The sequence below is a fragment of the Pimephales promelas genome, chromosome 16 (genome assembly GCF_988280905.1).
Source record: "Pimephales promelas chromosome 16, fPimPro1.hap1.1, whole genome shotgun sequence".
In the NCBI taxonomy this organism is placed as follows: domain Eukaryota; kingdom Metazoa; phylum Chordata; class Actinopteri; order Cypriniformes; family Leuciscidae; genus Pimephales; species Pimephales promelas.
The window spans coordinates 25,732,464-25,759,372 of NC_142784.1; the positions used below are offsets into that span (position 1 = coordinate 25,732,464).

Sequence of the window (26,909 nt, forward strand, 5' to 3'; positions counted from 1 at the left end):
CTTAAGCAATATCATTGTACATGTTACATTTGGCTGAATACTTAACAGCTTTTTAGAATTAGAACAGCCCTCCCCCCCTCCCCCCACAATATTGCAATGATTGTAGAAGGTATCTTCAAGTCTACAAACAAAAACTTTTATAAATAGGCAAAGAATAAACATACACAGTTTTATCCAAGTGAATGGCAACAACAGAAATCAAAATAACATATAACGCTTGATCAATCCATCTGTAAAAATTTTCTTACTGGTTCCCAGATCTTAATGAAAATGGATAATTTGTCTTTTAATGTAAATCTCAGTTCTTCCAAGTACAGCATATTTCCCAATTCCCTAGCCCACATCTCAAAAGTGGGGACAGCATCAGCTTTCCACATTTGTAAAATAAGTTTTTTTGCCAACATCATACACAATGAAATGGCCTGTGTCTGATATTTATTACAAAAAGCGTTCTCTGCTCCTAAAAGTCCAGTGCAAGGCTCAGGCTCCAACTCAATTTGCTTCAGAAATAAATTTAAATATACATTTCCAAAATTGCTGAATTTTACTACATGACCATAACGAATGAAACAGTGTGCCTTCTGCCATTTTACACTTATTGCATAGTGGAGAAATTGTGTGATATATTTTATGAAGTTTTGACTTTGAATAATGAAGCCTATGTATTACCTTGAACTGAATCAAATTGTGTCTAGCATTTACAGAACATGTATGTATGTTTCTCAAGCATGCATCCCACACATTTTCATGAATGCTAAGACCAATTTCCTCCTCCCAGTCATGTTTTATTTTCTCTGTGTTGCTATCCAGATTTTCTAACAGTAATTTGTAAAAGTTAGAAACACTACCATTCGAACCAGGATGTACATTCACGATTCTCTCTAAGGTGGGATTCAAATTCAAAACTTCAAAGTTTGGAATGTGCTTTCTAACAAAGTCTCTAACTTGCAAATAACGGAAGAAATGTGCAGAAACAAGAGCATAGTTCTGTTTTAACTGTTCAAAAGAGCTAAATGTGCCTTCTCTATAAAGATCTAGAATTGTTACTATACCCATGTGTTTCCATTGAAAAAAGAGCTTATCATGTAACCCCGGAGGAAAAGCATGATTATTACAAATTGGTGTGTCCAGATATATATCTGGAATTTTCAAATATACCCTAATTTGTTTCCACACCTTAATTATATTAGAGATAACTATGTTTCCGTTGATACTTTTGGTGTCAATTTTAATGGGACTATTGAGCAGAGCCGTTAATGAAGTCTTATTACAACAAGCTTCTTCAATTGCTAACCATTCTGGCTTGTCACCTAACTCCACCAATCCAGATTTCCTCCACCATGCTAAAGAACATAAATTGGCTGCCCAATAATAATATTTAAAATTAGGAAGCCCAAATCCTCATTGATCTTTAAGTTTGTTTAGATGTTTCTTATTAATCCTCGCAGTCTTGTTGGCCCATATGAAGCTAGTTATAATAGATTCTAGCTGTTTAAAATGATGAAGGGGGATAAAGAAAGGAATACATTGAAACACATACAAAAATCTTGGAAGTACAACCATTTTTACAGCATTTATTCTGCCTACCATGGACATGGGGAGTGTCTTCCAAAAAATTATATTCTCTTTAAGCTGATCAATTTTTTTTTTCCAATTAAATTTTAATAACATTTCAGGGTTTTTAGTGATCAACACACCCAAATATTTAAATGAGTTGTTTGCAATTTTAAATTTGGTACTAGCTAAAAAATTTTTATCTAGATCGTCAGAGACTGGCATTAATTCAGTTTTTTCCCAATTTATCGTGAATCCAGAAAAACTGCTAAATTTTTCAATAAGCTCAAGTAATGGTGGAATAGACATTTCAGGGTTAGAAATGTACAATATAATATCATCTGCATACAGCGAAAGATGTTGGGGTCTGCCCTTGATCATTATAGGTGCTATGTTAAGATGTTGCCTGATACTTGCTGCCAATGGTTCCATTGAAATGGCAAACAAAAAAGGAGATAGGGGTCATCCTTGTCGCGTGCCACGAGATAACTGAAATGGATTTGAAACGTCTTGGTTAGTTATAACTGAAGCTACTGGATGCGCATAAATCATTTCAATCCATTTAACAAATTCTGAACCGAATCCAAATTTCCTTAGTGCAGCAATCATATATTTCCACTCTAACTGGTCAAAGGCTCGTTGAGCGTCTAGTGAAATTACACGTCTTTAAGTTTTCTTTGTTATAAATTATGTTAAACAGTCGTCTCAAATTAAAATATACATGCCTATTGGGCATAAAACCAGTTTGGTCCTGATGAATTATTGAACAAATGTATTTTTTCAGCCTATTCGCAAGAATTTTGCTTATAATCTTAGATTCAATGGGAATAAGAGAAATCGGTCGATAGGAAGCCATCTGCAGTTTATCTCGTCCTGGTTTTGGAATTAATACTATACTCGCACGGTACATTGTTGGTGGAAATTTACATTGTGTTGTTGCATCTCTAATCAATCTTTGGATTATAGGAATAAGATTATTCCTGAATTTTTTAAAGAATTCAGCACTAAAGCCGTCAGGTCCGGCCGATTTATTATTGGGTAACTGTGATATTACTTTATTTATTTCTTCCAGTGTGATTTCTTTGTCTAAAAATTGTTTTGCTTCAGTGTTAAAAATGGGAAGGTCCAAACCAGAAAAAAAATCTTCTATTACGAGCTTGTTTCACATTTTGATTCATAGACTTCTCTATAGAAATCAGCAAAGCAACAATTAATTTCTTTAGGATCAACGATTATTTTCCCACTATCCGACTTTATTTTGTGTATCGCACGAGTTGCCTGAGAATGCTTTAATTGGCGTGCAAGCAGTTTTTGGGGTTTATCACCTATTTCAAACTGCCTTTGCCTAATAGACATAAGTTGTCTTGAAATATTCTTAGAGAGAATTGAGTTATATTCGCTTCGCAGCGCAACTATTTTCTTGAGTATAGTCTCACAACTGGTTGATCTGTATTCCATCTCTAAATTTGTTATTTGTTTGTCAATATTATTCAATTTGGCTCTATTCTCTCTATTTTTTGCAGTTTGATATGCTATAATATCACCTCTGATAACTGCCTTCATTGCCTCCCACAGGACCGAGTCAGATACATCTCCTTTATCGTTGTTTTCTAAAAATAGTGTAATCTTGTTAGAAATATATTCACAAAATTTGACATCATTTAATAACATATTATCAAATTTCCAGGCATAATCTCCTTTACTAAATTGTATTCTTAAATTAAGAGAAACAGGGGCATGGTCTGATAATAATCTATTATGATATTGAGTTGAAACTACGCATTGCAACAGTCTGGAATCTATTAGGAAAAAGTCAATTCTTGAGTATGCCTTATGGACTGAGGAGTAGAATGAAAAGTCATGATCCGTGGGATGCAAAGCTCTCCAGCAGTCGATTAGATTTAACTTTTGCATGTAATTGCTTAGTACACCAGATGATTTACTAGTTGCGGTTCGGCGGGGATACGTGTCTAACCTAGCATTTAACACGCAATTGTAATCGCCTGCTATGATAACTCGTGAATGCATAAAGTCGGGTATGATTTTAAAGACATTTTCAAAAAATGAAGGGTCATCAAAGTTAGGACCATACACATTCACTAAAGTGATGGATAATGAGTTTATCTCCCCACACACAACCAAGTACCTGCCATTCCTATCCTTAATTGTTTGCTTATGTATAAAGGGGACCGATTTCTTAATGATAATTGCTACTCCTCTAGTTTTAGTAGAAAAATTTGACTGGTAGACCGGAGACATCCATGGAGCCTTAATGCTAAACTTCGCTGTACTTTTGATGTGCGTTTCTTGAAGAAAAACTATCTCCGCGTCCAATTTCTTAAGATGCGCATAAACCTTTCCTCTTTTAACTGGACTATTAATTCCACGCACATTCCAACTTAATAAATTCAGTGTCCCATCACTGCAAGTTCTCACTCCGTTACTCAGTGTATTAAATATAACGTGTTTTGCCTGAACACATTAAATAAAAACTGTGTATTAAACCTTCCAACTTAAAACATATAACCTTCCCATGAAATTGAACATTACGAACCTTGTGTATTAAAGCAGATACACCCCCTCCCATCCCACTGCATCCCATTCCCATACGAACATTATGGATGCCCACCCCAAAGAAAATAACATTTGCATCTGTCAACTCACCCTCGATGCCACCTGGCATTCTTCCGTTAATATAACCCACCACTCATCTTAGCAAATACAACAAAAACAATACCTTGTAGTCTTTTCAATATATCAAATGGAATTATTTAAGCACAAGTCTCTTCTGACTCTGTTGTCCAACGTAGCAATTTCACCAGTTTTCCACCGCGCCCCGTAGAAATATTTCGGCCGACTCGGGTGAATCAAAAGTTTTCGTTTCTTTATCCCTCACGGTCACGATGAACTTGGACGGGAAACGAAATCCGCATCTCCCTTCATGCTGCCTGCATTTCTTTCGTATGTTGTCAAACTTCTGCCTCTGTTTCAAGATGTCCGCGGCGAGATCTGGAAAGATATGCATCGCTTTTCCATCGAATTGCAGAGGTTTCGATCTTGCCAGGCGCAGAATGCGTTCTTTCACTTGATAATGATGAAGTCGTACAATGAATGCCCGAGAGCGGCCTTCTCTTATGGGTTGTGGCGAGCGGTGTGCCCTGTCAATCTGAATGGGTCGGTCGAAGTTCTCCTCACCCAACACCTGAGCCAGAAGATTGGTTACAAACTCAGTAGGTTTGCCATTTTCAGCGCCTTCCTTTATGCCGATAATTCTAACGTGAACTTTTGCTGCCTCTTCAGTCGTTGCTACTCTGGTGGAAATACTAGCAAGTGATACTTTCACCTCGGATAACGTAGATGAAAGGACATCGAACTTCATGTCGAAGGTGCTGCTCAATTTCGCTATTGCTTCCATTATGTCTGTGTTCGTCGGCACTGTTACTTCAACGCTAACGTTAGCTTGAAGATTAGCCTTAGCCGGCGACGACTCGCGAACTTTATCTGTACCTCCTGGCTCCTCCGTATTCGATTTTTCAGTTTTCTTCTGCTTTGTCAGCATTGCTCAAGATGTTCAGAATTAATAACTTGTGATATTTAAGCGGCTACAAGGTATTTTCTCTGACAATACGACAGACTTGTGGAGAGCTATAAAAAACACGTTCACTCCATTCGGTGCCGGAAGCGCCCCCGAGTATGACATCTTGACATAAACCATAACATCATAACCTGAACAGTGTCTTTGTCATGACAACTTGACATAAAATGAATTTAAACTGTCATGTGGTTGGCTTTGTCATTGGCTGTCATGAGGCCATTATAACTGTGTCATGAATATTTTTCGTGACCTCAACAACAGTGGTACTAATTGAATTTGTCATTAAAAAGTTATAATGGCTTCATGACAGCCAATGTCAAAACCAACCACCTGACAGTTTATCTTGCCCTATCTTGCACTCGGCGCAAATGACTTTATACACTGATGCATTCATCATTCCCTTTCCTCCTTTTTTTCTCCACAGACGCACGTCGGTAAACTAGGAAATGAACATCTCTAAACTAGGAAAGGGACATCTCTTTCATCATGCTCTAAAAGGGAATGTGATATGACTCTCTTATTGGTTTGTTTCCATTACGCCCAAACAAAACCAATGAGTATTGATGCATCTTCAGACCAACCCCTTTTAAATTAGAGTCATTTATCCCACCAGTAAAATAGCAACCGCGCCCAAGACCCACCTACAAAGTTACTTTGCGCTTGCTACTTGCATTTCAGATCGTTAAAATAGGGCCCATTATGTTGGTCGTACTTCCAAAAATAATTATCTGTGATTCAGAATGCCAGTATCGACACGGCAGTGACTGACAGCCTCACAGTCTCCTCAAATATTGTGTTCATCCACGCTGAACTGTGTCGAGGGTGTCGAAGTACAACTCACGTAAAGTTGATAATTACGCGAATGACTGCAATTGCAGAATTCGAACAGAGATGGCGACAAAGAGGAAAAACTACCGACTGCAGCTTTAATTTTGAACAAAAAAGTTACATAGTGTACCTTTAAATTAGAACAAAAGGAATTAATAGTAAAATGGTATTTTAATCTAACCTTCAAATACATGCTTAATGATTGATAAATAATAAAAAAAATGTTTTAATATAGTTGATGTTCACCTTTGTAAATATGTGGATGCATGTAATTAGACAATTTCTATCTTTTTTTACTCTTGACTTTAATAAGACAACTAAATCGCAAAATGTTAAAAAGCCATCAAGTTCAGTGTCTGCCTCGACTTATTTTTGTGAACGCATCGCGTGCCATTAGTGTAGAGCTGTTGTACAAATGACCCAAGAGCAATAATTTACCATGATCAGTTCAGAGACACAAAAATGAAGATGAATGTCTACCAATGATTGCCGATGTCCCATTTGCGATAAAAAGATGATTAACTTGTATAAAGTTCACTGAGGACACAGAGGTCATTGATGTTAAACCAGTTCTGAGATGTTTGAAATAGACTGTACAGGGGATGATAGCAGATTTTCCTGGCCCGAGCTACACAGTAGTTCTCTGCAATGTCCTGAATGGAGGGGAGAGAGACTCCGATGATTCTCTCTGCTGTTCTCACCACCCTTCCAACTAGGGTGACCACCTGCTAATAAGCACAAGGGGGGACAAGGGGTATGTTTCTGAGGGACAATGTGGGACACTGCTTGGCGCGGCGGTGCCCCCACCCCACGGGCAGACTCTGATAGTGGTTTACTCATATCTAGAATTGTTACTATTGCCTTACTGTTTGTACATGACTAATTGTTAAAAAAAAAGCACATACCTTAGCACATCCATTAATAATGCCCTATTCCCTAAACATGTGTAATTGCTGATATATGCTCATGAATAGGCCAACCAATGTGTATTTTTTTCTAAATAAAAATAATATTTTGAACATTCAATGAATTGACAGATGCACTTCCACTTACGATTTACTTTAGCTATTTAATTTTATTTATTTTTCATTACAATTAATTCACTTTAAATAAATAAAAAGATAAAATTATAGGATTAACAGGAATTATAGTTGCTCAACACCACAGGAACAGTTTTAAAAAAAAGTCGAAAAAAAAGTCTAAACTCACAACTCCAGAGGTTCACGGAACGATAAGGTGCGCTGTCATGACAACAATGAAAAAGTTGACAACAACCTAGTCAGCAGGTCACGTGGGAGTGGCAACCGGGGAAGTTCTCACTTTCTGAACTAGTTCAAAGTTCAGTTCACACATTTTAAAATGAACTAGTTCAGTTCAAAGTTTGCACAGAAATGTAAGATTTTCACCATCTTCACCGACCTCGTTATAAAATCCGTTTAAATTATCATACGACGCCTTTGTCGACGGCGGCCGCGGTGCCACTGGTGGCTTGTGTTGCCAGATTGGGTGTTTTTTTCGCCACATATTAAGCCCTGTTTACGGCGAGTTTTAGCCGGGTTTTTGCCTGGAAGGCTCTATAGAAATCTGGCACCCCATCAGGACAGGCAGTAAAACAATACGTTCAGTTCACCCAAAATATGAACGAGTTCATGAACGTGAACCTGTTCAGGCACAATGTTTGGCTGCCTGGGTCTCGAGGATATAGACTGACCGACTTTTCTTTTTTTTTTTTTTGAGCAAGCACTGATTATGCGTGACAAGGTCTCAATTTGCAGGACTCATGAATTGGGCTTCAAATGCTGTGCGCGCACGCACTACGCGGGACGGGTGGTCACCCTACTTCCAACATCCTTCCAGTCAGAGGCACTGCAGCCTCCACACCACACTGAGATGCAGCTGGTCAAGATGCTCTCTATGGTGCTTCAATAGAAAGTGGTGAGGACAGGCGGTGGTGAGGACAGTACAGCCAGAGCAGGCAAGGGCCTGCTGTACAGAGGACAGCCAGAGTTTGAACAAACAAACCAACGCAACTCTGTCAACAAACGTAACCGATACATTAGGAACAGACACCAAACATGGCCCTTGTCTCACGTGCGCTCTCCTTGCACGCCTCCTGCCTCACATGCTCTGTCCCATGGTGGACACGCAGGGACCCAAAACTAATCCCCAAAGATTGACAAATGCATCTTATGTGTACTGAACTCAACTGAACTCAAGTATGGACATGACCTGTCGTGAACAAAAAAAATCGAGCCATTGATTAAGTCTCATATGGTGTATGTTGCAGAACAAAGGGGCATGTAGTTGCACATGCTCGGGCTGCAGTAAAAGCTTGAGTCCATACTTTTACAAAATGTAAAATCTCCCAGTTCTCTCCATCTCTTCCCAGAACCCGGAATTTAGCTGCTCCATGTCAACCTTTCTCGCTTGCTGTGACCGCTACCCTGTGACACTCCCTCAGATACACGGGTCAATGAAGCCGGAGCAACTTTTCTCTATTTACGGATATGACGAGAGAGACAAACAAGGGAGAATGACTGTACACAATTTGCAGAGGAACCATCCCGCCTGGGCTTAGTGAATCAGGGTAAGAGATGATGATGTTTTAACATGTTATTAAAATTTTGTTAGATAACACTTTACTTGAAGGGGTGTGCATAACACTGACATGACACCTTCTTAACCATGACATATGTCTTGAAGTAGGGTTTATGACAACTGTCATTAAGTGTCATTCGCGCAATAATCATACCTTAAATGCAAATGTGACATTGTTTAAGATGTCTTTGTTATGAGTATGACATCTTGACATAAACCATAACATCATAACCTGAACAGTGTCTTTGTCATGACAACTTGACATAAAATGAATTTAAACTGTCATGTGGTTGGATTTGTCATTGGCTGTCATGAGGCCATTATAACTGTGTCATGAATATTTTTCCTGACCTCAACAACAGTGGTACTAATTGAATTTGTCATTAAAAAGTTATAATGGCTTCATGACAGCCAATGACAAAAAACCAACCACATGACAGTTTATCTTGCCCTATCTTGCACTCGGCGCAAATGACTTTTTACACTGATGCATTCATCATTCCCTTTCCTCCTTTTTTTCTCCACAGACGCACGTCGGTAAACTAGGAAATGAACATCTCTAAACTAGGAAAGGGACATCTCTTTCATCATGCTCTAAAAGGGAATGTGATATGACTCTCTTATTGGTTTGTTTCTGTTACACCCAAACAAAACCAATGAGTATTGATGCATCTTCAGACCAACCCCTTTAAAACTAGAGTCATTTATCCCACCAGTAAAATAGCAACCGCGCCCAAGACCCACCTACAAAGTTACTTTGCGCTTGCTACTTGCATTTCAGATCGTTAAAATAGGGCCATTATGTTGGTCGTACTTCCAAAAATAATTATCTGTGATTCAGAATGCCAGTATCGACACCGGCGGTGACTGACAGCCTCACAGTCTCCTCAAATAATGTGTTCATCCACGCTGAACTGTGTCGAGGGTGTTGAAGTCCAACTCACGTAAAGTTGATAATTCTGCAAATGACTGCAATTGCAGAATTCGAACAGAGATGGCGACAAAGAGGAAAAACTACCGACTGCAGCTTTAATTTTGAACAAAAAAGTTACATAGTGTACCTTTAAATTAGAACAAAAGGAATTAATAGTAAAATGGTATTTTAATCCAACCTTCAAATACATGCTTAATGATTGATAAATAATAATAAAAAAACGTTTTAATATAGTTGATGTTCACCCTTGTAAATATGTGGATGCATGTACAGTCATTTTCTATCTTTTTTTTACTCTTGACTTTAATAAGACAACTAAATGCCAAAACGTTCAAAAGCCATCAAGTTCAGTGTCTAATGTTAATAAATTCCACTATGCCTTCTTAATCTAAATCAATTTAAATATATTTTAGGATGTAGTTTGCAAACTGTAACAAACAGTTTCATAGTCCCATTGGTCTTTTAAGGTAAGGTAAAGTGCTGATACACATAATTAAAAGATGATATTTAGTATAACATTTTAAGCTTATCCTCTTCAAGAACATAATTTAGCCTAGAGTATATTGAAATGATCATTTTGACTGATTTCAATAATTATGACTGAATTGTTTAATTTCTGATAGTAATCTAGTTGGTGCATAACACGGGGACACATCTTCACGTCTACAATTCAATGTGGAATTAAATGGGGCTTTGTTCTTTGTTTTCAATCATTATAAAGTGAACCTAATCTCACATCTATTTTGTGCACTAGCATATCAAGTAACACCTGATTCAAGCTCTGGTAATGGATAATGATGCAGGCCAGGTGGTCTTTTTCTACTTCTTTTTATCATAAACAATTCCCTAGAACTATTTGAGTTTAGAACTGAGAAAGTTGGTTGAACAGCATGGATGCGTATCGATGATCTGAATCACACATTCGTGACAGCATACTGTATAGATCCACGGACAATAACGTTGGAGCTACAATTTATCTTGTCACCTAATCTTGTATACATTGTTAGCACAAGCCCACACTTGCTGCAGTATAAATCAGAAAATTCTGTGTTAACTTGACCTTAATTTGACAAACTGCTATTCAAAGATGTACGAACTTGTTCAACTCTTTTACCACATAATCAGGATTGGGAAGGAGGGCCGCAAACTGAGAAATCGTTTGACCACTCTGGAGTATTCAGTGTGCTTTTCAATAGACATTAGCCTAATGATGTATGATTTATCATCCTGGTGTTTAGTTTTTTAAAGGGGAGAATTCCAGGAACATTTTCCTTGGAAGAACTGGACCCATCCTTTTACGCAAAGCAAGTGTTTAACTAAGATAAGGTTTTAAAAAACTCCCAGGCAAGAAACCATTATCTGTTTTTTCACAAAAGAGGAAGTGTGTCACCGTTTAGGCCCATTAAAACAGAGACTGCAGTTTATATATTTTCTGAAATGATTATAGCTGTTCAGTACGTTTATTGGGTTAATGCTTAATCACAGTGTTATATATCTAAAGTATTTATAACAATTAGGCTAATCCTTGATTTAAATTACTGGTTTAGTTGAGGTTTAAAAATACACAGAAAAGGACACTGATAGATGGAAGAAATGTTGCCATTTCAAGACTGCGTTAATATACTGCAAAGATCAGATCATCACTCAAAGATCAGACACTCCCTCAGATACAAGGCGGAGCAATTTTTCTCTATTTACGGATATGACGAGAGAGACAAACAAGGGCGAATGACTGTACACAATTTGCAGAGGAACCATCCCGCCTGGGCTTAGTGAATCAGGGTAAGAGATGATGATGTTTTAACACGTTATTAAAATTTTGTTAGATAACACTTTACTTTGTTATGAGTATGACATCTTGACATAAACCATAACATCATAACCTGAACAGTGTCTTTGTCATGACAACTTGACATAAAATGAATTTAAACTGTCATGTGGTTGGCTTTGTCATTGGCTGTCATGAGGCCATTATAACTGTGTCATGAATATTTTTCGTGACCTCAACAACAGTGGTACTAATTGAATTTGTCATTAAAAAGTTATAATGGCTTCATGACAGCCAATGTCAAAACCAACCACCTGACAGTTTATCTTGCCCTATCTTGCACCCGGCGCAAATGACTTTATACAGTGAAGCATTCATCATTCCCTTTCCTCCTTTTTTTCTCCACAGACGCACGTCAGTAAACTAGGAAATGAACATCTCTAAACTAGGAAAGGGACATCTCTTTCATCATGCTCTAAAAGGGAATGTGATATGACTCTCTTATTGGTTTGTTTCCGTTACGCCCAAACCAAACCTATGAATAATGATGCTACTTCAGACCAACCCCTTTTAAACTTGCGCCCAGCGCAAGAGTCATTTATCCCGCCGTTACTTGCGCTTTGCGCTTGCTACTTGCATTTCAGATCGTTAAAATAGGGCCATTATGTTGGTCGTACTTCCAAAAATAATAATTGAATGCTGAATGCCAGTATCGACACCGGCAGTGACTGACAGCCTCACAGTCTCCTCAAATATTGTGTTCATCCACGCTGAACTGTGTCGAGGGTGTCGAAGTCCAACTCACGTAAAGTTGATAATTACGCGAATGACTGCAATTGCAGAATTCGAACAGAGATGGCGACAAAGAGGAAAAACTACCGACTGCAGCTTTAATTTTGAACAAAAAAGTTACATAGTGTACCTTTAAATTAGAACAAAAGGAATTAATAGTAAAATGGTATTTTAATCTAACCTTCAAATACAATGATTGATAAATAATTAAAAAAAAAACGTTTTAATATAGTTGATGTTCACCCTTGTAAATATGTGGATGCATGTAATTAGTCATTTTCTATCTTTTTTTTACTCTTGACTTTAATAAGACAACTAAATGCCAAAACGTTCAAAAGCCATCAAGTTCAGTGTCTGCCTCGACTTATTTTTGTGAACGCATCGCGTGCCATTAGTGTAGAGCTGTTGTACAAATGACCCAAGAGCAATAATTTACCATGATCAGTTCAGAGACACAAAAATGAAGATGAACGTCTACCAATGATTGCCAATGTCCCATTTGCGATAAAAAGATGATTAACTTGTATAAAGTTCACTGAGGACACAGAGGTCATTGATGTTAAACCAGTTCTGAGATGTTTTTCCAAAAGTTTGAAACAATGAGGAAGTGAAGAAAAATGTAATACGATGACATATAATGCGTGCTATTTGTTAATGCTAAATTTCCCATTTAAATGCAAGAAGGTATGAAAACAGTTCAAATATCGTAAGGAATTTTATTATCAGCATTTAAACACAAACAGTTTTTATAACAGCTTGAGGTGTTTTACCATGGCAAGTTGAAACCAAATGTGGTTAGAAAAAAAAAACCCTGCCCAACCATAATATTGAGTAAGTCCTGTTCACAGCAAAGTCAGCTTTTCAGAATTGGCAGTTAATTAGACCCGTCAATGCCATATTTACCATACTGAATTGTTATGTCTTTGCTTTTAACAAGAACTTGATATTGGCATTTCCCTGCAAAGTTCTTGCCGGTGTATGTAAGGGAAGCTTATCATCTCATTCATTTAAGACAACAGGAATTTGGTCCTGCCGCCTCAGGCACTGCACTCTGCTCCTGTCTTCATCCTTTTGTTCAGTTGTTCTCACTCATTCAGTCTCTCTTAACCCATCCCTCCCAACCAGCCCTCATTACACTAGTGAATCTACAGTGTGGCTTTGTGGCTGCAAATGAATCCTTTGACCTTTTGTCTTGTCATAAAAGACTTTTGGCTATTGTTGTATTGTGTATTATGCTTTTGTTACTTTTCTATTTAGATGTAGCTTTTACTGCAGCCCGAGCATGTGCAACAACATGCCCCTTTGTTCTGCAATATACACCATATGAGACTTAATCAATGGCTCGATTTTTTTTTTTTTTTCATGACAGGTCATGTCCATACTTGAGTTCAGTTGAGTTCAGTACACATAAGATGCATTTGTCAATCTTTGGGGATTAGTTTTGGGTCCCCTGCCCGTGTCCACCATGGGACAGAGCATGTGAGGCAGGGGCGTGCAAGGAGAGCGCACGTGAGACAAGGGCCATGTTTGGTGTCTGTTCCTTAATGTATCTGTTACGTTTGTTGACAGAGTTGCGTTGGTTTGTTTGTTCAGCAGGCCCTTGCATGCTCTGGCACTCTGAGAAGTGGCATGTACACACAGGCTGTAGCCTCGCCTGGCACATGCACTAAGGTTTCATTCTAGCCTGCAGGCAAAACCAAAAACTCACTTTTTTAAGCAAAAAATGCTGTTTGTTTTGTGAATGTCTTTTTTTCTTTAAAGGGGATGGAATTGATATATTATTGATTCATTTACAGTATTCTGTAGCCTATCAAAACCACAAACTAGTTGGACACATTGAATAGTAAGAAAAGATCTTGCTTCTATCATCATGCAAAGCTTGATTAGTTGGCCGATGACATTTAAAAATATATTTTATTCAGAAAAGAATAACATCAAAAGTTATCAAAAGTGACAGCAAAGGTATTTATATGTCGAATCAACTTATCAACAATTATTTATTAACTCTATTTACCAAAGAATCCCGTAATGTTTCCACAAAAATATTAAGCAGCACAACTGTTTTCTACATTGATAATAATAAGAAATGATTCTTGAGTACTAAATCAGCATATTATGTTAGATATATAGTGTTGAGTAAGTTACTCTAAAAAGTAATTTTTTTACTAGCTATAATTAGATTACTGTACTACTGACTCTAATACGATCTAAATCCCACCAACCTCGAACAATAAGGATAGAAACGAATCTGCTCTTTTAATTCTTTCAAATAAATACTATAAAATTGCCTAAACTATTCTTGAACGGACCAAAGTATTTAAAGGGAGAAGTTTACATTAAAAACATAAATTTAAAAAAACATTAGACATTATATTTTGATGTTAAAATTCATTATTGTTTTATACAATTCTTCTAAAGTCTATCTATCTATCCATCCATCCATCCATCCATCCATACATACATAAATTCTAAATAATTGTTTTTCAAAAAGACTGTTTAAGGTTGTGCCATTTCTAGCTACTTAATTCTGACCAGGTTACTCTGCAGCCTATTACTTGTGGTGAACACTACTAAGGCCCTGTCCCTAACACCTCGCTCTCTTCCTCCGAGTCCACACACCTTTGTGACGTAATGCCGATTTGTCCCTTTCCTGAATGGTATACTTCACGTTCACTTGCAGTCTACTGGGCTTGCAATTGACCCAAGACTGTAGAGTGTTCCATATGTCAATTTAGGTTTCAGGGGGGTGCTCCCGAGTACCCCCTTTGCGGTCGATATGTGCCATCGATGCACACTTTATGTTATAAAGACAATCAAAACACAGGTGAAGAATAAGCAGAAACAAGTGATAAGCCCTGTCCCAAATGGCACCCTAAGCACTCGTGGTCCTCCTACAAGTAGTAAGTTGTGCGCACTATTTAGCCTACTATTTTTTTCCTGCATATCATGATGTGCAGGACTCTGTACCGTAGATTAGAAAACTATCAGTATACCTATAAATTTACTTGAAGTAGGCTATCGTTGCAGTTCTAACAAACAACTTAATTGTAAACTAGATGTGTACTCCACGTTGGCTACTGTTACACTTAAAGTATACAAAAAGTATACATTTGTACACTAAAAAGTGGACCAATTCAGTACACATAAGGAACTTAAAGCATAGTTTTTTGAAAGGGTCTGGTTGAGATTAGTGAAAAATGGTTGGCCTATCTAAAATTTGAATAAGACTTAGTCTTATTGCCCAACCGTACTCCTTTCTAGATTACAGGAAAGGTTCCCACAGTTTTAGGATACATGTGATTTATTTAGTGTGCCAGTAACCATGTGATTTATTTAGTAGTGTTCCAGTAACCTCGTGATTTATAAATTATTTAGTGTTAAAGTAACCTTGTTAGAAATAGAAATGGTGCATAGATGACCAAAATGTTCTTTGCATTCAGAATAGGTCCAGATAGATTTTAGTCTAATAGTGATACTTCACTGAATGGCCAATTTCACATGTAATACAACATATTTGTATTAATATTTCTGCACAGCAAAGTTGTTATTACAGAGTATCTACATTTTGATATATTCAACTGAAAAATGTTCTATTTTGTTTTATACTTTCATGCCCATCTCTATGTGCCAAAAGGTTTGGTGATAATAAAACATAGGGGAGCGCGGGGGACAACCTAACGCGGGGTTAAATGTAACACGGACCTTTTACATAGTCAGGGACAGGTTGTGTTTCCGCTCTTTTCTCTCGCTGCCAGAACACCGCCGATTTGTGGTAGGCCTAAGTTTAAGATACTGGACAGAGAGTGTTCTGACACCATGCAAGTCATCATACGTTATTTTCGGTCCCTGAGTCGGGTACATCACCAAATCGAACTTTATTTTGCCTTAATCACTGTATCATTGGCAAAAAACATAGCACCATTTTGAAAAACATCATCAACTCCTAGCAACTGTTAGCACTTAAAATATTTTTTTACACAGCGGGGTTAGTTGTATAGGACAGTGTTACAATAAGCGGCCAAACAATTATAATGAAATGAAAACAGGGAGCCACACAACTTTTCAAGTTTGAGTATTTATTTATTTATATATTCATTTTGTCATATAAGCACTGTTTGAATTTAAATCTCAAAGAATGTTTTTTTTCTTCATTTTAGCTATGCATTGATCACTTGTTCTTTTAAATTTATTAAAAAGCCTGTTTTTCATGCAATAACCCGTTTAAAATTTGATTTTGAGCTTGTTTGTATTATTAATCATAATAATTTTGCATGCAGCTGCAACACACAAATATAAATCAATAGCAATTACAATATTTGATGATTTTATTTTATTATTATTTTTTTATTTATTTATTGCAAAAACCAAAACCAAAAATGTGCCCTGCGCTCCCCTACATATTTTTGAACATCACTATAAAAGATGAATTACATTTTTTCTTGCACAATCTTACTTTGTACAGTATAATTACTTTTCAAAATGATATAATATATTCATAGCATTGTCAGCCTATAGATCACTAATATGAATGGCCACTCCATCTTTGGCAGAGGCCGTTACTCCCGACCCTGGTATTTGCCCTCAAAAAGCAGCATGTTGTGTATGACAGTGACCCCTGCCCTCGTCTTGTTACCGCTTTCCAGCGATGCTCCAGGTGTAAGATGAGCGAGGATAAGCCTCTTTCTTTTCATCCTTCACCGTTACGCTTGACACGTCTTTATTGGAGCTGAACCTAAAACCTAAACTGAACTTGTAAACTAGGATGTTCAAGTTGCCTGAAGCAAAGCTGTACTGGTTTCATCGCTTCCTCTTTTCTTTAGTCACAACTTTCAAAAATAAACTGGCATATATATGTGATTTTTAACATTACACAGCGTCTGCAAAGACACGTTTGTAAAGGTTCAGACAACAGTTCTAAAGGTCAAGACCTTATTTCCTCAACTGACAGACCTCATTGACTCTAGGTTGAGTTCGTAAAAATATAAAACTTGTCCACTGAGGCCTATAGAAAATTGCTTCTTTTGCATTGAGCCCACACTGTAGTTTGCATTAGAGAATGCTCTCATGCATTCACCGTTGCCACTGTGTTGTATCTCATTTACACTTAGTTTCTCATTTAGAAGGAAGATCTGTCTTCTCACACAGGGGTGAAGTAAGTATTTTTTTGCTTTTTGACTGTTTTCCTCACTGATGAGCCTTTTCCAGAGGCTGCTTCAAATATTGAGGAGCTGAGAACTTTAAAAAGGCCTTAAGAAATCCTTTAACTGTCTAACTGCTCTAACTGTGCTTTTTAAAGTGATTACATTTTAGTACATTCCAAGCAGATGTATTTTGTTATAAAAAGCTGTTCCTTGTTTTTGTTGCTGAGATGTATGATTGTTTGTGTAATTATAGAAAGAACTGAGCTGAGAAAAGGAACATGATGAGTTTCATGGCTTGAGTGGTCAATGAAGCTCAAAGTGTGTGCAGGTGTTTCCTTTAACACTAATAAATTGACTAGCGTGACAGTTTCAGATGGCGTACATCAATTCTCAGCAGCCTAATTTTGGACTCTTCACCCAGAAAGATCAGTAAAGTTAATATAGATCATGCATGTTATATAAATTCATCAAAAATAAGGCATATTTATCAATAGAGCATATAATGTAATCTTCAAAATAATTGGAATCTAGAGACATCGGTGAAATAAAAGAAAATAAATGTGAAAAATACTTGGATTGGATGGATTTAAAATAATATTATTAATAATAATTAGTGAATTTTAAGAGTTTTGGTAAATTTTGTTCCTGATCATCATTAAGAAAACAGATTGCACAGATGGAACACACATGAGATAAAGACAAAAGGGGAATTCACCAGTTTACCAAAACCCTCTCTGCTTTCGTTCTAGAGCAGTTATGGACATAGAATTTGTGCTGAAACTTTAAATTCTGGTAAACTGAATTAATGAGGATAGCGGCTTCCCTTTGTGGTGGTGACATCACTTGAATGCAGTTGCTAAAGGCAGCCCACTCAAGCGACCGCTGTACAATTATGAGATGATCTCAGGAAGTAATAATTTTTTTATATCATAAGAGTTTAGATTGTTACATATCAGAGTCTGCACATGGGAAAATGTAAGTACAATTTATGAATATCAATACAATTTGATTTGCACATTTCACATGCATTATGTTGCAGTATGCAAATGTACCATTATTTACTTATGAAAATTAAATACACTGCAAAAGCCTGAATCATCAAGAAAATAATCTCTTTTTTTTTTCAATTAAATTCGGACGCAAAATCTAATCTCATTACATTTTACAGATGGAAACCAATTGATCGTTGCTGTTTTGGCATATTATCTGTTCTGAAGAGTGGTGTGATTAATTAATATCTCAGTATTTGCCTTTTCATCATCCACACGGATTATGTTAACACTGGCAGTGATAATTTAACACTGGCCTGTTCTTTGGCAGTTTGACAGAAACTCTAAATGTAATTTTGGGGTCATTTTAACATATTGACTGATATACTTAAATTTTAAGTATCACATTGATGGATTGTGATTTTTCTTAAAATCTTATGAGGAATTTTTGTAAGCAACATTTCACTCTTCAAATTTTTCTCTTTTGTCCTCCATGAAAGTCCAAAAGAGTTCATTTTTTTTGAGGGGATATAAAACATAATAAATGCAATGCATTATCAAAGTTCTCAGACTGGTGCTGTACGAGCTCAAGATACTTCTAGTGTTGCCATTTTATTGATTTGAGGTCAAATTAACTAAAAAAAAGAAAAGATTTACTTGGATATATACCAGCCATATTTCTAAAAAACACATCTATACTGAAACAGACAGTTAAAGCATCAGAAATCAGGGTTATTTTAGGGTTAGTTAACAATAAAATCAACATTAACTGAAATGTGTGGTGATGGCGCAGGGGATACGACACATGCCTTTGGTGTGAGAGACCCGGGTCCACTGTGATGAGACACGAATATGTCCCTGAGCAAGACACTTAGTTGCTCCAGAGGCATGCAAACTCTGACATATAGCAATTGTAAGGTGCTTTGGATAAAAGCGTCAAATAAATGTTATGTAAATGTAGCTGTACGTGAAATAAATATGTTAAAAATATACAGGCTATATTTAATTCCACTTAATATTTCTCATATTAATTTAGCTGAGTTTGAAGTTCTAAAGTTACTACTGAAATAAAAACTGAAACTCAATAGAAACTATAAAATACATATTTAAAAAAAAAATAGAAATGACCAAAACTTACAACAAAATCACTAAAACTTTAACTAAAATTAAAATGTTAAATTTTCAAAGTATAGTATCTCGGTTGATGCAAAAATAACAGATGGATGGACTTAAAAGAATTTTGAGGGGAGATTAGGGGGATTCGTTTTTTAATTTCCATTTTTAATTGCACGTGCACTCGTGTGTCTCCGAGATCTTATCTATTAAATGTGTATTGAACAGCAGCAAATCATTTTATTCGCAAGAATTCACAAGTGGGGGTTCCTTCCACATAAATCTTTAAATTACGAGGGGACAGCAGATAGGAGGTCATCGTCATGTTTATTGCCTGTAAGTTTTTCCCGATGATTTATTACTGACCTCTTTGGAAACGTGTGCACCATTACTGTGGAGTGGCTTCATCGTGATATGTAAAACTCTTCAATTGCCCTCCCTCTGGAAGAAAAGACTTCACAGCTGCATACAATAGCTTCCTCTTTTTTCAACTTTTTAAATCCTGCTGTGCTTGTATTGCACAACTGTAGCGGCCTCTTTGCTTTCATTGCTAAATATTCGGACTGTGTCTGTGAATGTTAAAAAGACCGAATTAATTTCTCTTGGAAATGCATATTAAATCCCAAACAATGTCTATTCTATGTTAGTGCAGTGACGTACTGAAAGGATTTTTTTTTTTATTGTTTGCAGAATGACAATATGTCAGACATTTATTACAGAAAAAAGACCTGACGGTTGTTTTGTCAAGGTTATTACAGGTGGTTCGTTGTCGGCCTGTTCTAACAGAGACCAATGTGTGTTGCGAATCTATGATGAATGGCACAGAACAGGTACATTACTGATGCATTATTTGGTGATTAAACATTGAGACTTTAGCCTTAAGAAGTAACAGTTGTGTGAAAATGGGGTGTGGAGAGTGACTTATACACAAACTGTGTTTAGCAAATAAGCGATCAGATTTTCACATTAAAGAATCGTGTTTGACAAATGATTGAATCATGAGTCACAGATGTTGACTTGAGTGATGCATTAATTCATTGATTAAATTATACTAAATGTTGTCCCGGGGTGCATGAATGAAACGTCTGAAGCTGCATCAAGGATTCTTCTTCTTTTTTTTGGTATGAGCACAGTTAGGCAATCAAATACCACCAAACAATCACACCTCCTTAAGTACACAGTGTGCACTGCATGCACCTTTCTTTAGCATTCACTGTTAGCCAGCAGCTGCATCTGTGTATTCACACAACTCAACTTATCATGCCATGCAAAGAACCTGCCTGTTCATGTAAAAAGCAAGATGTACTTTTAGAATCAATCACTTTATGCACTCTTAGAAGAAAAGGCACATAGATCCTTAAGGGTTCACATATTAGGGGTTGCCATCATGGGAACATTATGGATTTCGTTTTAATTAGCTAATTTAGCTTGAATTCATTCTTATTTTTAATTATATTTTATGAATAAAACAGCTCATGAACATACTATACTATCACTATATATAAAATCGTCAAATAATCTGTTGAACATTATGCAGTCATTTAAGACATTTATAGAGGCATTTTGGCATTTTTATTTTCATTGAGTTAAGAACCCTATAGGGTTCTTCATGGACATTTTGAGATGAGCTCAGTGTTGGGAGTTATGCATAACTGCATTACTGAGTAAATAATTACTGTAATTGATTTACTTGGTAATTGATTTATTACTCTTAATTTTTCTGTAATTTAATTGGTTACTTCTGATGTAATTGCATTAAATATGGTATGGCTATATAACAATTCTAATAAATAAATCTAATAAATAGTGGATTTAACATAAAAATTTAATGTCTAATGTTAAAATGGATGTTTTGAATGTAACATTCTCCCTTTAAATACTTTGGTAAATTCACAAATATATACAATTTTTATATTATTCATTTGGAAGAATTAAAAGTGCAGTTTGATTTATATCCTTATATTGTTTAAGTTATATGTAAGAAGTAGGGCTGTCAACTGATTAATCATGATTAATCGCATCCAAAATAAAAGTTTGTGTTTACGTAATATATGTGGGTGCACGGTGTATAATTATTTTGTGTATACATATATATATATATATATATATATATATACACATGCATGTATATTTAAGAAAAAAATATTATTTATATATAAAATATTTATATTTATAAATAATATAAATTATATATAAATCTATATACAGTATATAGGCCTATATGAAAATATTTCTTAAATATATACAAGCATGTGTGTGTATTTATATAAAATAATTATACACAGTACACCCACATATATTAAGTAAACACAAACTTTTATTTTTGGATGTGATTAATCATTTCACAGCCCTAGTAAGAAGTAATGCAATACATTTGAGAGAGAGAGTAATTCATCTTTTACTCTCCATGCTGACTCTCTTTAAAAAATCTTTTAAAGCCAAATTTTAATTTGTGATGAAAAATATGAAATTAATAATTAATAATAATGTATAGTAAATTTAAGTTTATTTTTGTTTTTATATACAGTAATGTTCAAAAGTTTGGGGGCGGTAAGAATAATTGAATAGTTAATTTTTTCAGCAAGGACACATTAATTTGATCAAAAGTGACAGTAAATTCCAAATGTTCCAAAAGTTTTCTATTTCAAAGAGGTGCTGTTCTTTTGAACTTTCTATTCATCAAGGAATCCAGAAAGTATCACAGTATCCACAAAAATATTAAGCAGCAGCATTGAAATGTTTCTTGAGCAGAAAAGCGGCATATTAGAATGATTTCTGAAGGATCATGTGACACTGAAGACTGCAGTAATGCTGAAAATTCAGCTTTACCATTACAGGAATAAATTACATTTTAAAATACATTAACATAGAAAACGGTTATTTTAAATTATAAGCATATTCCACAATTTTACTTCTTCTACTGTATTTTAAATGCTGATAAGTAAGCCCTGGTAAGCTTTCTTTCAAAAACTCTGAATGCTGTACATGTTACATTTTACATTTATGTATTATTAATTCAGTTATTTAGCTTTATTTTAGTGTTTTGTGTGAAAACAAACGTGTTCAGTTGATGGATAAGCTAGTTTTTAATGACCTTCTAATTTTCCACCTGCTTAATGACATGGCCATCGGCATATTTTAAAGTTCAAAGCAGATTTAGTTCCAGTAAGTTAATATATTAACATTATAAAAGAAAATTATATATGCAGTTATGAACTGTAAAATGTTCAGCCTTCCATAATGCCTCCACCCTATTATCACACATACTTGTAAATATCTGAATGGAGGGGTTGGAACTGATGTTTGGTGTTCACGTTCCAACAATGAATAATATAGCCATCCAAAAACCAGTGATACTCGTGATACTTCCCTAAAAAAGGTTCACATGGAGTTTCCCAACAAGGAGAGACAAGTGTAAGAATTTGCTCCAGGGTTTCAACACGTCAATAGTGGAGCTGCCAGTGCAGTTCTCATGAAATTAGCTGAGGCACACGAGGGCACAAGAGAATTTTTTTTTTTTTTTTTTTTAATGAAAAACAGCCCTGTAACGTAGTTGTATCTGACTGGCTGCTTTATTTGAATAGATTAGGAAGTGGGATTTATATAATTATTTCTGCAAATAAGCAGATTCCAGAGTCACTCAGACTTACAAGATCCACACTCTTCACTAATGACTGAAATTGAACAAGAAAGCAAGAGTTTGAGTGATTACTGTCTTACAGTAGCTTTGTACGTCCGATTACACAAAACAAAAAAGACGAAAGGTCCAAATAAAAGAGGTATCTGTTGAGTGACTGAAACTTTCAACACTTTCTGCCCCACCTTGTTTGACTTGGCATGAATAAGAAATCCCTACATGTCTACAAAGTTTTTATAGTGCAATAGGAGTAGTAACAGTGCAATTTTTTGTTCACTCATCAGGATGCTCATTTCTTTCAAGCATGTTCATGGTGTGTTTTTTGATACAGCACTGTCAGAGGTGCCCTCATCCAAGCCGTACCAGGGAGTGAGGGTCAAAGACCCTGTAAAGGAGTTGCTGCGGAGAAAAAGAGGAAATGCTGCCAGAACGAAACCCCCCAGCACAGTAGGAACTACAGCCCACGTGTGCACACACAATAGGACACATGCTTTTTACTATAATGCCATTCAAATCCCATAATCAGGTATTAGCACTTTGATAATTGGCTGAATAATGGGCCCCAGAGGATTGAAAATTATTCTTTAGATAAGATTGGGGATTGAGAAGGATTGTGAAATATTGCAAAATCAATGTCAGCTTGAATTTTACAAGGTATCACTGAGTTGCAAGAAGGCAGGCTCTCCAAACTCAAAGGGGATTTTGTCCTTATATAATCCAGGTGTTTTTCCGTGACAGTTAAACTATTACCCCACATACCCCGAGGGGTTGGGCATAGGGCCTATGCAAATCCATTTGTGGATCTGCCAAAAGGCTTGCCTACCAACCTTAAAATTGTACCTAACAACACAACAAACACACATTCTGCAGCCATTAAATGATAAAAATTAGCAAACTTCTTGTGAAGCCTCTTCGACTTGCAATGCCACCTCGATCGTTTATAAATGTTCTCCAAGCTGAAGCTTCCAACGTGTGTCAGTAATTGCTCCCACAGTGCTAAGCGAAACCACGCACGAGAGCTAGAAATGTGCTTATCTTTGTCTGTTATTTTTAGGTTAGCTAGGTTATCAGTAAGCCAACCCCTCTACGTACTCTCTGCCATTGCATGGGTTTTTAAGCAGCTTTAACATTATTGGGCTGGGGGCCACAGCAGTAAATGCCTTGATCCAATCTACCAGGTGTAGGTCTCAGACAAAAGTCCCTGTCATCACTTTAAGTGGGATTTAAGTGCAAACACTTGCCCTGACATGTACACCATTTTACAAAGGAATATAATTGTGCCACTTGATTGCTTTTCTTTTGTGTATAGCTGGTCATATTCATTGTTACGTAAACTTTATGTCTTTAAGACGAGTACCTACACGTTTCCCTGCTTATTAGATGTCTACTTGCCAAATAAGAAGTTTATTGCTTTAAATGTTTTCATATTCTAGCTTGGGATTTGAGATTATTCAAAACTAAAAACACGAAAACGTCAGGGATACTGATTTTTTTGTGTTTTAAGTGTTTGTTGTAGCCATGTTTCTTCACATGTCAATATTCACTAAGCAAAAAAAGAAAGGTAATGTCTCTGGTTTTGGAAAATCCTCATTGAGAAAACTTTTGTCCTGATTGTAGAAAAACAAAAAGCTCCTGGCTACGGTTATTGGACCCTCAGGGTGGAATAGTCTGTGTAAAGCAAAAGCAACAATAAAAAAAATATATATGTTTAATAAAATAAAGTGTAAGAGCAGGTTCCAGAATAAACTATTTTCTAATGCGTGTTCAAAATAGAAACTACATTTTACGCTTTATGTTGTGCCTTTAAGTAGTCTGGCTAATGAGCGACACAAGCAGTTCAATTTAAAGACATGTGAGCATCTAACTTACTGTCTCACGTATACCAAGAGCTCACTTCTACTCAAGAGACTCACTTCTATCAATTCCGGTCCCTCCACGAATTGTCTTTTCAAAAATCAAATAATACGACACATTAATAAACTATACACAATAATCAAATGTGCAACATCTCTGTATTTATATATTATAGCATTATATAAATTGCTAAAATGCTTTGTTTCCACTGTTATTTTTTCAAGGTGATGGCTCCCAACAACACTTTCCAGTCATACACACATGCTGGTATGTTACATGAATATTTTTGTTTTTCATTGATTGCGCAAAGATTTCTTACGCTCTTATTCCTCTCTAAAAGGGACTTCTAGCTTTGTAGAAGCCAACCAGAGTGGTCTCAATGATTCATTAGTGGATGTCGGCGGGCTTTGCACAGGATGGATTGCCCAGACAACCAGCACATCTGCTCTCCAGCCTTTGAGCCACTGGACTACCCCAGACTGCCAACACCACGACCCTACTATCCCATCCCACGCTGATATGTATATCCAGCCGATCTGTCCCAGTTACACTGTGGTAGGCCCTTCCCCCATGCTGACGTTTGCGCACACACCTCTCTTCACCAACCTTGCGGTGAGCCACAGACTGATGCAAAGTCACTGCTATTGTTTCACGGCACTGCTATTGTTTCAGGTGTTGATTAGTCTCTTCTCTGGTTCCCTCTTAGACCATGAGCACCTCCAGCTCAGCCTTGCCACCAGTGGAGATCCCAGACTCCTCCTTGACATACATTCCTTGGGCTCAGCCTTTATCTACCATCTCCAGCACCGTCATGCAGTCCCCCTCTGTGCAAGCAGCCCTGTCAGCCTCCCAGCTCTTCCCAGTGCCTCTGACCTTGCCAGTGATTTCACCAGAACCTGAACCTAGGCAGGTGGAGCCTCCCCAGGCCCCAGAGGGCACTCTGGCCCTTGAGAAACTGCTGGAAGACGATGAGAGCCACAAAGAACCCTACATCTGCAACTCCTCACTGTTTTCAGAAGACATTTAAGAAATCTGTAGATTGGCACTCTTTTTGCGCAGCTTTTTACCCAATCAAGATTTCATGGTGGAGCCAATGTAGTCCTACACTGAATAAGCCCCAGTATGAGCCCTACATGGGTTTGTCCTTGGGTTCTCTGTCTGAACCCATGACAAGTATGGGATACATCAAATAGGGCTGACACAGAACCCACAAACAAACCCATGTAATACCCATACATCGAGCCTATATTGTGCTTACATTGTCTCCACCATAATGTTGGCTGGCTCATGGCCACAAACACACTGTAAAGTTTTAGGAGTGACAACCGCATTGAAATATAGAAGTTTATTTAAATGATCATTCCCGAAATTGCGATGATTGACACTGTGGTAACCATTAGCCTGACTACGTCAGACTTTGTACTCCCGCTCAATTTCAGTTTGCTTCTGTACTGAGTCTAGACCTATCTCTCGGTTTTCCTCCGGCATGAAAACAGCCGGCCAATCAACAGAGGCCGGGCTGAGAGCCGTGACGTAGACGCTAAGCGGCAAGTTTAAAATTTTATTTTCAGGTTAGGGAAATCAAAAACGACCGCAGATATGGAGATACGGGATGCAATTCGCTCTGTTGTGGTGAATATTCCCGGCATTTGCAAACTGAAGTCCGAACAAGAGGAGCCTCCAAAAAGAACTGTAAGATTCTGCAATTTTAACTAAACCACCGTCAACAGAGGCATTGTGTATTGCTTATGCTGGAAAGGCTGCTCAAATGACTCCTTGCAGTGTTGTCAAGTCCACCAAGTTTTTTTGGGCTTAGCTTTTAAAGCGATCAAGTTTATGGGATTAGAGAGAGAGTTTACCCAAGTTTCTTTCTTCTGTTAAACACAAAAGATATGATGAAGAATGTTGGTAATCAAACAGCCATTGCCTTCCATAGTAGGAAAAAGAATACTATGGGAGTCAATGGCTATCGTCAACCAACATTCTTCAAAATATCTTCCTTTGTCTTCAACAGAAGAAAGAAACTCATACAGGTTTGGAACAACATAAGGGTGAGTAAATTATGACAAAATTTTAATTTTGGAGTGAACTATACATTTAAGAAAA

At 36.8% G+C, this 26,909-nt stretch overlaps 1 protein-coding gene across 3 annotated transcripts; it reads left to right on the top strand.

The window, feature by feature from the left end:
- The first annotated feature begins 11,114 nt into the window (after nt 1-11,114).
- pou2af1 (POU class 2 homeobox associating factor 1) lies at nt 11,115-26,884 on the top strand. 3 transcript variants are annotated; one of them, XM_089121332.1, is made up of 5 exons: nt 11,115-11,291; nt 23,281-23,396; nt 25,028-25,070; nt 25,144-25,415; nt 25,510-26,884. In XM_089121332.1, exons 3-5 carry the CDS (start codon nt 25,031-25,033, stop codon nt 25,828-25,830), a joined length of 633 nt encoding a protein of 210 aa, XP_088977458.1. In that variant the 5' UTR covers nt 11,115-11,291; nt 23,281-23,396; nt 25,028-25,030; the 3' UTR covers nt 25,831-26,884. The 3 variants fall into 3 exon arrangements, with proteins under 3 accessions (XP_088977458.1, XP_088977457.1, XP_039526745.2); XM_089121331.1 differs by lacking the exon at nt 11,115-11,291 and adding an exon at nt 17,129-17,221; XM_039670811.2 differs by lacking the exon at nt 11,115-11,291 and adding an exon at nt 18,060-18,185.
- The last annotated feature ends 25 nt before the right edge of the window (nt 26,885-26,909 follow it).